Here is a 14,517-nt window from a genome sequence, read left to right as displayed (position 1 = left end):
ATAGGGCTCTGCAACACCTTTCCTAGTAGCCATGGAATGGCTTTACTAAAGGAACTTATTGCCTCACGAACCGAACAGTGCAAAAATTTTTAGGATCCGTCCAGGACGAGTGGAGTTACAAAGATTTGTCGCACGCTGCAGTTGCTTTCTCTATTCCCTCGTTCGGACGAAAGCACTGGAAGCTAAGCTGGGAGGAGTGGCATGCGGGAAGAAGGTACATTGCGCACGCCTCATGACCTTGAGCAGTTTTTCCTTTTTTTTCTTCAAACGCGTGGCGCACTTTCAATGCGATCGTGCGCACGGGCAAGTGACGGCTTCTCGCGGTGGCCGCAGTAACTACCGAGTCCACCATGTTCAAATAAGCCAATGATGTGGTCAGTGGCAGTGACTCCGTAAGTGTCATTTTTGCTGAGAGAAGAGGAAGTGCTTTTTAGCTGACTGAGAATTTATTGTAAATCCCAAGCCGCGTGCTACGCTATCATGTTTGGCTCGCGTGTTCTCGGGAGCCTCGACTACCGATCGGCAGCGTTTTCTGACCATGCTGAAAAAGTGTTGCAGGGCCCTTTAAATGCTGAAAAACAGCTATTGTTCATTGTACTCTATATATGTCAACTGCTGTAACCTATTATTTAGGTATAGTTTGTAAATGAGGCCTCATTGCTGCCTTTGACTTAGGGACCTCCTCTTCTGTATTAACATCCTCTAATCTTTTTAATCATCTGAATAATACTGATTCCGTCCCCTCCATGTTTTTGCCAACAGCAGTTCCGGCAGACGGGTGTGCCCGCAGGACCTGCTCGTGAGCCGGCACGCCCCGCTGAGCGCCGCTTCACTGGCGCAGGGCGGCCCGCTGAGCCGGCTGGTGTTTGCCGCGGACCGGCGCTGCTACGGCTTCGCTGACCAACGCATCCACGCTATGGCCGAGACAACGGCGCACCGCGAGATGCGGCGTCGCAAAATCCGCAGCCCGCGCCATGCTCACCACCACCACCACCATCACCATCACCACCACCATCACCCCCACGGCGACGGGTCGACTCCCGGCGGCAGTTCAGCGACGACGGCGGTGACACAGTCTACTCCTGTCACACAGCATCATGCGACGCCATCGACGAGTGGGGAAGCCCAGTCTAAGGTCAGCTTGCGGCAGTAGTAACGAGGATTTTTTGATGGTGTGAGCTCCTGAAAAGGTCATTAGAGACAAAGAGTAATTGAGATATCCTTTAACCCCTTCAGTCGCCAAGTATGGAGAAATGTCTGTAAATGCGTCAAATCGATACAGTTTTATTTCAAGGCACTCAATATTATATTGCAAAAAAATGATGTTGTAATACGTTAATTTATGGTTGTTATAGTAATCATTCCTAATTACTTTGTAATTAAATATCTCTTTATTCTTAAGATATTTGTGCTCTATTTTTGCATAAACAGAATGAAATCTCGGGCTAGAGTTATGGAGCAAAAATTAGGAGGAGCAAAAGAAAAACGGAAGGACAGGGAGGTTAGCCATCATTAGACCAGCTGGCTGGCGTTTGCCAGTGTGGTATAGCCATGGAGAAGGAGGAGCGCAAATGCTGCTAAGCGGTGCAGAAAAGCGGAGAAGCTTGACAACCAGGAGAGCTAAGAATAATCTGCTGAACCTTAGCTAATGCTACGTATATCCTGGCATAGCCGAGCTAAGCCACTGCAATTTTTTTTAATGTATGTCATTCCTACAATCATAACAGGATATTCACATCCTACTATTCCTAATTTTGTCATTAAAAGCACAAATGAAGCATCGGGAACAAATATGCAGATTCTTCACTCACACAGAAATTCCTTGCCAGTAATTGTTGTGTTGATGGCAAATTCTGGCTCCCTGAGTGATGTAGCTTCCAGAAATAGGCAAGGTTTCCCCGTTTTGTGCATGTACTCCGGGTCTCGCGTTTTAGGCCGGTACTAGCAGGCTGATTTCGTGGTAATAGGGGGAGTGAAAATAGGGGGAGTGAAAAATTAAGGTCGAAATTGCACGATTCCTGCTGAAACCCCATTAATGGAGCATCAACATGATGTCACATTTCTTAAGGTATATTTTCTTAATTGGGTTGTGTCAACATGTAAATGTTCGTTTAACTTTGTGTAGTCTCATCTCACTTTGCGGACAGTTTAGTCTAACTTCTTTACTTTGGTTAGGAGTGACGCAAGAATGATTGCTGTGATTGATCTTGGCATAGGATGTTTTTGATTAGCTTGACAATGTCAAATAATCCGTCCCTTCCGTGTCCACTATATCAAGATTTGACTGTAGCGTTAGCAGTCATTTTTCTTTTGGGAAGCCGTCCTCTTTGATGCTGCTCGGCCTGACAACAAAGGACGTTACGGTTTCCGTGAAACTCTTCAGATTCCTTTCTACCAGAATGGTGCCGCTGTGTCTTACATTGGCTCCATTTTGGTCGTATGGGGCACACTACTAAATGCCACGTTGAGAACGTGCTTCGGCTGACCGGCCGTGGTAGTCTACTGGTTATGGTGCTCAACTGCTGATCCAAATATTGCGGGATTGAATCCCAGCCATGGCAGCCGCATTATACGCTAGAGGCCCGTGTACTTAAATTTAGGTGCATGTTGAAGAACTGCAGGTGGTGGAGGTTTCTGGAGCCCTCCACTACGACATCTGTCATAACCATGTCGTGGTTTTGGAACGTAAAACCCCAGCAGTAATTATGGTACACTCTCATTAAATGGAACCTGAAGGACCAGAAAAATGTGTTCCGTTTAACAGGAGTTCCGTTGGCTGAGAGATGAACAGGAGTGCAGAATAGAAGTACGAAACCAATCATATCAGAGGCAGTTTTACTGGTGTTATTATTATTATTATTATTATTATTATTATTATTATTATTATTATTATTATTATTATTATTATTATTATTATTATTATTATTAACACGTGCTTCAGGAACTGTAGCCGTCTTGTGTGTACCCACTTAACGAGTGAAACGGTTACAGTGGCATAACATGGTGGTGTTTTTTTTTTGTCCCTATGGCCGTTTCAGAAGCCGTCGCATCCTCCACCGGCGAGTCCTCCACCACTGCCGGAGTTTCCACATCGGCAACGACCGGTTCAGGTTCGGGAGTGCCTTCCTGCGGACTTGCCTAGGTTCCTCGTTTCCTGCGTTCCGCCACGGGTGAGCTTGTTTTTCTGCTTAGCAATTATAGCAATGTAGGCGAAAATTCTTGAGGCCCGTGTACTTAGATTTAGGTGTACGTCAAAGAACCCCAGGTGGTCGAAATTTATGGAGCCTTCCACTACGGCATCTCTCATAATCATGTCATGGTTTTGGGACATTGAACCCCAACACTTATTATTATTATTAGTAATTATAGCGACGCTTCAAGCGAAAATTTGCCATCGCCTTCACCATGATGTTCCATATGATGTGCTTTTTGAAGTCTAGCTGTGATAATGTTTTACAGTCAAACCCATTTATAATGAACTCGAAAGTGTCGCAAAAAGTGGTCGTTATATCACTAGTTCGTTGTATATGGACTCGCCCTTAAAAACGTGCGCTTTGCGGCCAAGCCGTTTTTTTTTCCTCTTTGCACTTTTATTAAAGTGCTAGTAACCCCTTCGGTGACAAGCTAAGCCTTTTCACGTCGTGAAACGATGCCCGCTGCGTGTTCACGAGTGAATTAACCGGCTTTGCAATGAGCTGACACCATTTCACCGAAGCGCGGTACCGCGACGTGGAGCCGATCGTCCCTGGCTAGTTGCGTGCAGCGCGTCGCCTACTCGGGTCGCGGAGTCACTGCCGGACTGCTTGCTGTATGCTGTATGCGCGCGTTTGTACGTTCTTTGTGCTTGCTTCACTCCAGATCGTGCACGGATGCGGTGACTAGCCTCTTCGGTCAACGCGGCGAAAACAAGCATTTTCCAAGCAACGCGCACTACGTCTCCGCGATGCTCTCGCGGCCCTGCACGATGATCTCGCAGCCCTGCACGACGATGCGTGGCGCACTTCAGTTGTCAGCTAGTCAAACACGCAGTATACGCTCGCTGTCAGTGCATCGACGTTTCTCGGTGCCCGCGCCGCTCAACAACAGCGAGCTACTTTCGTTTCTACAAAGCGACGCGCACTTTAAAGCGGTCTCGCACGACGCGGCGGCGGCGGCAAACTTGCGAACAGCAGCATGGCTAAGCATGGCGCGCTCGTACCGCCGTCAATCCGCAGTGTACGGTGTACGCCACACGCGCAGCCGAGCAGATATCTACAGATGACTGTGATAAGGTTGTCGGCTATAAGGCATAACGGCACGTTTATCGACGGCCGCCACCTCGCCTTCGCTCTTTTCTGATGCTTATCCGTGAAGGCATTGCTGCAATCGTGCGGAAGTCGCAATCACCGATCGACCGGTCTCTGCCGTTACCGAAAAGACGGACGACCTTTTGCGGCACACTGTGGCGTCGACGAGTTTAAGGACGCAGTGAACCTTTTTGCGATGGAAAGTTATCGCAGTTATCACTTCTTGCATTTATGCCATCTTGCGTTCCAAGGCATTGTTTGGTTCATCGCAGGCGGTCGTATACTATAGCTACAGAGAACGGCGTCAGGAAAGGTCACCGTGCGAAAGCTGACCGCAAGGCTTTGTGGCTCTTTATGACTTTATTGCCTTTGATCTACCGCTGCGCTGCTGCATATTATCAGAGCACGTAGTCACTATCGATGATCGCGTCGATAGTGACGGCAGTTTCGTGTGTGGCGGTTGCGGCAAATGGCAGTTCTGTTTTCGATCTGTGCCCGCTGGCTGCGCTTGTGCCTTCAAAACTACATTGTTGCTATCTGTGATCACACCTGCCACAGTTTTGTCCGCAGTGGTTGCAGCAAGCAGCATCGCTTTGACTCTGCGCATCTATTTTTGGAGTTTCATAGTCACTATCGATGATCGTGTCGATAGCAACCACGGTTTCGTGCGCTGCGGTGTGGAAAACAATAACCACAGTTCTGACTGTTTGTGCGCTGGCCGCACCTGTACACTGAAACCTCGATATAACGAAATATTGGTTATAACGAAGTAAATGAAGAATAGTCTTGCAATACATACGTCAAGAATATACGTTTATAACAAATTTTCGGATATAACGAAGTTATTTTCTTGTAAGATGTAACTTCGCTATAATGAGGTTTGAGTGTAGTTCTGAAGCCTCCGGGGCAAGCTGCTCTCGGCTGTGACTCAACGGTTTCGGTACCAGAGTTCGTATCACCCGTCGCGACGCGGAAAAGTGTTCGAGACATCCGAACTTTGGCCCACTGGACACAATGGAATTTGGCAGAGGAATTTTATGAATTCATATCGGACTGCAATTCATGCCAGCCGGGTTTGCATCATCGAAATTGTACTGTATGTAGTGTGTAAAGGTGCAGATTTGCCTACTTGCCCAGCTAGCTACTGTATTCCATGTATGGTATGCAATAGGGTGACACACACGTAGTCTTCATGTGCTGCAAGGTTCGAAAGGCCACAGGCCTTCTTTTGAAGCCCCTCCCAATTTCTGTTGAATATAAAAAAAAATTGATTGATTGAATGATTGACTGATTGATTGATTGATTGGTTGATCCATCGTGTCGTGCAGGTGACGGCCGAGCCCTGGAACATTGAGTGCCTGTCGAACCGTGCCCTTTGGTGGTGGAAAGGTGTGCAAGCGTGTGGCAGCGCCGATGCTCAGCGGTGGTGGCGGACCGGCTCGACAAGCCCAGAGCCCCCGACACTGGGATTCGAACCCCGGGACCCTCCAGAAGGGGGCATCGCGTCCGCGAGACCGTTCCACGGGTGGTCGCATATCTCAATACCAGGTGATTGATGATCAACCAAATCTCTTGTCTTTTCCTGCGTTTAGACCTTTTTTTTTTCAGAAATTTTAAAGGTTGTGGTTTACTTTAGTTCAAGCCCTTTATATTTTCCATTGCCATATTAATCACTTCCAGCATAATCATTTCGTCTCTTTGCTATAGCTACTTAATACTATTGTGCTTGTATTGTAATGTTCTTATTGTGCAGTAAAATCTCGGTGATACGAATCTTAAGGGGAAGCAAAAATATTCGTATCACCCAAAATTTCGTATCACCAACAAGCTAGTGAAATCTATTTTCAAACCACTGTATACGCACAAGGAATTTCTTGCCATCAAAAGAACTCGTGTATCAATTTTTGGGACACTTGCAAACGAACCAGTAAGAGACGGTGCAGCTGGCTGCCGTGAACGCGCGATTCAGAGATTCATTTGAGCCCAGCTGAAAACTAAGTTCCAAAGTCCACTCCACCATAGTCATAAGCGAATGACAGGAACGCTGAAACATTTCATGCCTTTTTACGACTTTAGTGCCTTCATTGTGCAACTGTGCTAGCCACGTAGTCGCCATCGATGATCCCGTTGATAGGGACCACAGTTTTGTGCGCAGCATTTGCGGCAAACGATAGTTCTGTCTTCAATCCGTATGCGCCGGCAACGCACGTGCCTTCAAAACTACGTCGTTGCTATCTATGATCGTGTATTCCGCGGTTTTATCCGCAGCGGACTTTGCAGCAAGCAGTATTGCTTTGAATCGGTGAGCGTTGGATGCTGCGCATATATTTTCGGGGTTTCGTTGTTATCATACATGAAAGCGTTCAGAGCGACCGCGGTTTCGTTCACAGTGGTTGCGGCAAATAACCACAGTTCTGTGTGTGCGCTGGCTGCACGCATACTTTCAAAGCTTCCAGAGCATGCTGCTGTTTGCTGTCGCTTGACTGTTTCGGTACCAATATTCGTATCACACGTCGCGACGAAAAAAAGTGTTCGGAACATCCGAATTTTGGCCCATTAGACACAGTTGAATTATGCCGGGGAAGTTTGCGAATTCATATCAGATTGAAATTCGTATCAGCTGGGCGGGTATCACCGAGAGTCTATTGTTTTATGTTATCTTAATGCTTCTTGTATTGTATGTAGAGTTTCTTTTTATGGTAATACTTTTCATTCAGTAAGATATTATTGATAATGAAATGTAAGCAACTTCTGCTATTATTGTTTACGCACACCTCTTTGTAGACCTATTAACTGCACCTCTGCTCCTAAACCTGTTCTCATAATACAGTAGACTGTCAGTACAGTAAAAGCTCGTTAATTCGACTCTCGTTAATTCGGAAAATCGGTTAATTCGGACACGTCATCTGGTCCCTGTAAATATACGCATCACTCTATGAGACTGGGCGCTCGTTATTTCGGACAGATTTGACCGCAAATCGGATAATTCGGCGACTTTCGGGTCGCTGGCGAGGCTCGAAAACGAAAAAAGAACAATTCGGAACAAAAGTGAAGCTCAAACGCAGCATCGCCATGGACATCAATTATCGACTTGGCTTGGATTGAGACTGGTTAAACGCCTTTTTTTCGCGTGTGGGTTTTGTTGCTTTGTTCCCGTTGGTGTGCTGCATCGTTGATCGCCGATTTATCGATGAACGTTTCAGTACGGCTCCTTTAGCTTGATCGTTGCTGGTGCTTTTGTGCTGACTTCTCGTGTGACCGCACTCTCCGCCGATGGCAACGCCGGCGAAGCGGCGCAAGTACGAGGCCAAGGACTTCACCACCAAAGTAGAAATTTTGCGTGCTCTGAATAACGGGCTCTCCCGACAAGAAGTGATGAAGAGTGATGAAAGGGGATCCTTCAATCGGCGGCAAGAAGCAAGGAACGAGTAACCGTACTTTTAATCCCCCAACGTGACGGGAACAGAGCGCTTGCCGCTTCTCGTTATCGGAAAGGTTCAAAAGCCACGCTGCTTTAAGAACATCAACAATCTTCCCGTGGATTACCGTGCCAACCGAAAAGCGTGGATGACGGGTGAAACTTTTGCGGTACTGCAGACATCATGCGAGCTGCTGAGCACCTTGAAGGGCTCAGAAAAATTGTGGTCCGCGCGAATTTCTGCTCGAAAAACAGACAAGCATCCGCGATTACTTTGTTAAGTAAAGGTATGTTGAAAAAACTCGTGCATTTATTGTGTTTATTTCGGCCATTCGATAATTCGGACATTCGGTTAATTCGGACATTTTTTCCGGTCCCTAGAAATCCGAATTAACGAGCTTTTACTGTATATGGAACTGCTGCTTAAATGGAACAACTTCTTCTAAATATGATTAATTTCGTACTTGAATTCTGCACTCATGTTCATTTCTCAGTAAATTGAACTTACTGTTTCTCAGTAAACAGAACATGTTTTACTGGTCCCTTCTGGTTCCATGTAACGACAGTCTACTGTAATCATGTATACTATACTGGACCGATAACTAGGCACACAGACTAATGATCCAAATAATTTTGCAACCATGTATCTTGTATTCGTTGACAATTGAATTTGGCTCGAAAGAGAAAGAAAAATAAAAGTTGGTGCTATGTCGTTCTTGACCTCGGAATTTCGATTTTTTCAAACCGCAGACAAGGAGACCCTGGTGACGGACTCTGGCAAGCTCCAAGTGCTGGACCAACTCCTGCGGAAGCTGAAAGCCGAGGGCCATCGGGTCCTGATCTACTCGCAGATGACTCGCATGATCGACCTCCTCGAAGTGAGTCTGTCTATTCTTGCTTGCTCAACAGCATGTGTGCCCTCACTACAGGCAAACCTTGTCAATTCAAACTCCGAGGGGACAGAACATCTGTTGGAACAACTGGAGATCGGACTAGTGGGGGTCGCTTTGATTAGCACTAAGCCTACGGCCAATGTAAGTCAAGTTGCAGAATACAGTAGACTCTCGATAATTCAAACTTGAAGGGACCTCAGGATTTTGTTTAAGTTATCAGAAGTTCTCATAAATATGACTCGGGGAAACATACCAACTAGTGTTGTGATGTTTATTGTTTCCGAGTTGTGTTATTCCAGTGTGATGTTATTGTTTCCCAGCTGTTCTCTGACAGCTTGCAGCCCCTTCACATTCTTGGGACGCTTTTCCGCATGACACCAATGTACAGAAACAAAAGTGACAGAAAGGGTTTGGCACGCGATAGACGAAGGCCAAGCCGCCTCTTTTCTTTTTTTTCCTAAGTCATGCTATTGTCGGTGCGTGTGTTTTGGCTATTTTGGCTGTTTTGGCTGTGTTATAGGCAAGTAATCGGCTTCATTTGCGACTGTTAGTGACATAAAAACACGAATGTTCATCTAGAAGCAAAAAGGCAGCACATATTTCCAGGCATGGACAAGCAAAAAGTTTGAATTAACCGAATTTATGCACTTGGATAGCTTGAATTAAGCAGCTTTAAAATACACTGAAAACATAGTGGGTCAACCAAAAATTTAAGATTTGTTTGAATCATCCGAAAGTTTGAATTATCGAGAGCCTACTGTAGTGTTTTTTATGGTGCACTGCCCTAACATTTAATGTGCTTATGTGCCACTCAGAGCTGTGTTTATTTCTTGGTTTTGTGCGTGTGTTTTATAAGTTTGTTGTGAAGTCAGTGTGAAAACGACAAGGAAACCAAGTGGACGGCCCCAGCGAGTGAAGCACAAGTCTGAAAGCATGTTGTATGGACTTGCATAAGCTAAGTGTGGCAAATTTTAAAACTGTATATTTTACCGCTTATAACTCGCACCCTCTTGCTATTTAAGTTCACTTCGAAATTATTCAGTACTAAAACACCATTTGCTTCAACTTTGCTTCTTACCAAAAATGTGATGCAGTGAAAGCTCGTTAATTCACACCTCATTAATTCGAAATTTTGGATAATTCGAAATGGTCGCCGCAGTCCGGTCCGCAGTGCATAGGAGACCATGTGTAAAACGATTCGTTAATTCGAACAGAAATTGCCGCCTCTACGGATAATTCGAAGCGCGCGCCGCCGAGCGACATCATCGTCAAATACTAGTGGAAGTTTTTACGGCCGAACGATAGGTGGCACGAGTTTTTTCGAGCTTCAAGTGGCCTCCGAGCAAAGGGGGAGCAAAGTATGGCCTCCGAAATCCAGGGAGCAATTTTTTTTTTCCGTAGCCCTCCCGCTATCTCAGCGCCTGGCGCCACTTGTATACGCGGGACCCGCGGGACACTGAGGAGTCGGCGGAGTAGTCCTAGCAGTCCTAGGCCGCACCCGGCAGCGTCACTTTGTTCCTCAAGCACGTTGTTCGTTCACGCTGTCAAGCCGTCTTATTCCGCATCGAAGTTGCAAGATGCCGCGGGGAAACTACTGCGCGAAGACTGTCAAGGAGAAGGTGGAGATTTTGCGAGAGGTTGACCAAGGGAACTCGAGCAAATACGAAATTGCGAGGAAGCACGGCATACCTCCGAGCACGTTGTCAATCTACATACGCAACAGGACGGCCATTGAAAACGCCTATGAAGCCGAGGATTTTGGCGCCAGTCGAAAAAGGCTAAGGACAGCGAAGTTCCCGGAACTGGAGTCAGCTTTGATTATCTGGGTTAAAGAAATGAGAGCCCAGAGTATCGCATTGAGCAGCCCTATCATCATGGCCAAGGCAGCCGATTTCGCCCTGCGCTTGGACATTGAAGACTTTATCGCCTCCGAGGGATGGTTTCATCGTTTCAGGGAGCGGCACAATCTCGTATTCCGCACGTTATCCGGCGAGGCAAAGGAAGTGGACGCCGAAACATGCGCTACTTGGAGAAGCGACACCCTGCAGCAGTACTTGGAGAGCTACTCACCACAGGATGTGTTTAACGCTGACGAGACAGCGTTATTTTTCAAGTTGCAGCCAGACAAGACGATCACCTACAAGGGAGACAGCTGTGCCGGCGGCAAGCGCAGCAAAGTGCGCGTCACTGTTCTGGTCGCCGCAAGTATGACCGGTACGGAAAAGGTCCCCCTTTTTGTGATTGGCAAAGCACTCAAGCCACGGTGCTTCAAAAACATTCGGTCACTGCCGACGGAGTACGCCGCAAACAAGAAAGCCTGGATGACAGGTGACCTATTCAGGAAGTGGCTACTGAAATTCGACAGGCGAATGGAACTGGGCGGCAGACGCGTTCTTCTTGTCGTCGACAACTGTTCGGCGCACAAAGTCGACATTGATCTGAGAGCAACAAAGTTGGTGTTCCTTCCAGCAAATACGACTGCGGCCCTACAGCCAATGGACCAGGGTGTGATAAGGAACATCAAGTGCTTTTATAGGCGTCACATGCTGGAGAGAATGATTTTGTGCGCGGGCGACAGGAAGGACTTCGGCATTACGCTGCTCACTGCCATGCACATGTTGGTGCGCGCATGGGAACAGGTGACCGCGACCACAATCGCAAACTGTTTCCGCCACAGTGGATTTGCAGCTGGAAGTGCGCAGGATAGTTGTGACGTCGACGTGGACGGGGCTGAGGAGCTCATGCCAGTGGCATTGCACGACACTCTTCGGGGCGTACGTTTTGCCGATTATGTTGAAGTTGACACCGGTGCATCGGTGTGTAGTGCCCTGACTGATGAGGACATTATCGCTCAAGTAGCCGGTGCGCAGCCTGTTGCTGAAGAGCCAGAAGGTGAGGAAGACGAAGATGACGAAGCGCCTGTGCGCCCGTCAGCTTCTGCGGTGATGGAGGCACTTAATGCGGCGCGTCTCTTCTTCAGCTTTGAAGAGGGTGAAGAGGATTCCCTGCGCCGCGTCCGCGCGCTGGAACAGAGAGCCGCAGCTGTGGCATTCAGAGAAAAGAAGCAGATGGTCATCACCGACTTTTTTGGCCAATAAATATTTTTCGTGCCCCCACCCCCGAAATCCACCCATTTTTGCTCACTTTCATTATTTCGAATTTTGTTTAATTCGAAATTGCTCAGCGTTCCCGTGGAATTCGAATTAACGAGCTTTTACTGTATTCACATGTGCCTACAGAAGACTAAATGGCAAGGATTCTATCAGTCTGTGTGACGTTTCCTCTGGATTGGTTCTCATTATCATCATCATCTGCCTCTGTCATGCAGGAGTACATGTGGCACCGGAAGCACACATACATGCGGCTGGACGGTTCCTCCAAGATCTCCGACCGGAGGGACATGGTTGCGGATTTCCAGGCCAGGTACGACTTGATTCCTCGCTCTTTTGCTCTTAGCCTTGCAGATAAACGATTGGATCGACCACCTTAAGGGCAACAGCGAAGGCAAACGCTGGATCGATCAATCAGTTATTAACCTTTACAAACTCACAGTGGTTGTTGGTTGTGTGTAAGTATCAGTTTTAGAGACCAAGTTCGAATGGAATAGTGCTAGAGGCAAGTTGAATACAGACAACTGCTGATTTTCCAGATGCCTCATAATTTGTACGCCTTTGGGGCACTGCCGCATGCCCCGTAAAGTCAAATGTAAAAGGACGTCCAAAATTTCTGATGCTGAAGCTCATTGGAGTCTGAAGACTAGTACTTTATTCCTCCAGCCACGCAGAGCTGTTTAGTTTTCCAGTGCTTTGGTGCTTTGTGTAGCAACTGTGTCATGTGCGATGTTGCAACTTTCCTTCCGCAGGTCGGACATCTTTGTGTTCCTCCTGAGCACGCGTGCCGGCGGTCTTGGAATCAACCTCACAGCTGCCGACACGGTGAGTGGATGTAATAGTAATGCTGTGACACCCCCGCAATTCTTTTAATTATTTCAGTTTTCCCTTCTGTTTTTCTCGACGGGCGATAGTTCCTATAGATAAAGCTGAGATATCACAACTAGTCATGAAACAAAAGAATGCTGGGTTTAATGTCAAGTGACAGGATGACAGCAAACTGGATGAGAGAACAAAAGGTGATATTCAATATTGTAGGTTATATTTCCTAGGATACTGCCGAGGATGTCCTAGGAATATCCTAGGCAATACAGTCGAACCCACTTATAACGATCCCACATATAACGATCTATCGGTTATAACGACCATATTTGGGTGCACTTACGATTTTCCTATGCTAACCATTGAAGCTGCGTCCAGATATAGCGAACATTTTTCAAAGCCTCCTACTTTTACAACGAACACTTCAGACGCGGTCGCGGTAAAAATATGGCGCATACGAAGCGAAAAAAAGTTAAAGCATGCCTTCTAAAGCGTGATCAGGGGCGCGCGCTCGCACGTGCCCCGCTCCCGTTTACTCGCGACTAAGATACCCAGATCGGCGAGCACAGCACGCAGATTTCGGACGCTGCGAGCGAGGTCGCTCACTTTCCAGGCGTTTCTTCAGTGGTAGAATGGCAATGAGGAAAAAAAGAAAATAGTAGGCAGCATGAAGCCTTGCGGTCAGCTTTCGCACGGTGACCTTTCCTGACGCCGTTCTCTGTAGCCTGCGATGAGGGTGGCGATGCGGGCTTGTTGGTTGGTCATACTTGAATGAGTTGAGCGCATACGAGGACACGGACAGAAGGAAGAGACGTACACACACTGGCGCTAGTGTGTGTACGTCTCTTCCTTCTGTCCGTGTCCTCGTATGCGCTCAACTCATTCAAGCCTGCGATGAATCAAACAATGCCTTGGAACGCAAGAAGGCATAAATGCAAGAAGTGATAACCACGATAGCTTTCCATCGCAAAAAGGTTCACTGCGTCCCTAAACTCGTCGACGCCACAATGTGCTGCAAAAAGTCATCCGTCTTTATGGTAACGGCAGAGACCGGTCGATCGGTGATTACGACTTCCGCGCGATTGCGGCGATGCCTTCGTGGATAAGCATCAGAAAAGAGCGAAGGCGAGGTGGTGGCCGTCGATAAACGTGCCGTTATGCCGACAACCTTATCACAGTCATCTGTAGCAGGGGCGTAGCCAGAAACTTTTTTCGGGAGGGGGGGGGGGGGTTCAGCCATACTTAATGTATGTTCGTACGTGCGTTTGTATGTGTGCATGTATATATACGCAAGCGAAACTGAAAAATTTCGGGGGGGGGGGGGGTTGAACCCCCCCCCCCCTGGCTACGCCCCTGATTTGTAGATATCTGCGCGGCTGCGCGTGTGGCGTACACCGTACACTGCGGATTGACGGCGGTACGAGCGCGCCATGCTTAGCCATGCTGCCGTTCGCAAGTTTGCCGCCGCCGCCTCGTGCGAGACCGCTTTAAAGCGCGCGTCGCTTTGTAGAAACGAAAGTAGTTCGCTGTTGTTGAGCGGCGCGGGCACCGAGAAACGTCGATGCACTGACAGCGAGCGTATACTGCGTGTTTGACTAGGTGACAACTGAAGTGCGCCGCGCATCGTCGTGCAGGGCCGCGAGAGCATCGTGGAGACGTAGTGCGCATTGCTTGGAAAATGCTTGTTTTCACCGCGTTGACCGAAGAGGCCAGTCGCCGCATCCGTGTACGATCCGGAGTGAAGCAAGCACGAAGAACGTACAAACGCGCGTACGGCATACAGCAAGCGGCCCGGCAGTGACTCCGCGACCCGAGTAGGTAACGCGCTGCACGCAACTAGCCAGGGACGATCGGCTGCATGTCGTGGTACCACGCTTCGGTGAAGGTGTCAGCTCATTGCAAAGGCGGTTAATTCACTCGTGAGCACGCAGCAAGCGTCGCTTCACGACGCGAAAAGGCTTAGCTTGTCACCGAAGGGGTTGTTAGCA

At 47.8% G+C, this 14,517-nt stretch overlaps 1 protein-coding gene across 1 annotated transcript in view; it reads left to right on the top strand.

The window, feature by feature from the left end:
• The window catches only part of LOC119401932 (chromatin-remodeling ATPase INO80-like), a 255,790-nt gene that overhangs the window by 198,923 nt on the left and 42,350 nt on the right, over window positions 1-14,517 (top strand). Inside the window, 6 exon segments of the mRNA XM_049418455.1 lie at window positions 766-1,135; window positions 3,039-3,170; window positions 5,615-5,834; window positions 8,455-8,582; window positions 11,926-12,020; window positions 12,460-12,532. Of these exon segments, the coding sequence (XP_049274412.1) occupies window positions 766-1,135; window positions 3,039-3,170; window positions 5,615-5,834; window positions 8,455-8,582; window positions 11,926-12,020; window positions 12,460-12,532 (1,018 nt within the window).

Source organism: Rhipicephalus sanguineus, chromosome 8 (assembly GCF_013339695.2).
Source record: "Rhipicephalus sanguineus isolate Rsan-2018 chromosome 8, BIME_Rsan_1.4, whole genome shotgun sequence".
Classification (NCBI taxonomy): domain Eukaryota; kingdom Metazoa; phylum Arthropoda; class Arachnida; order Ixodida; family Ixodidae; genus Rhipicephalus; species Rhipicephalus sanguineus.
The sequence above is the reverse complement of the archived record's forward strand: the minus strand, read 5'-3'. Positions and strand labels throughout refer to the sequence as shown.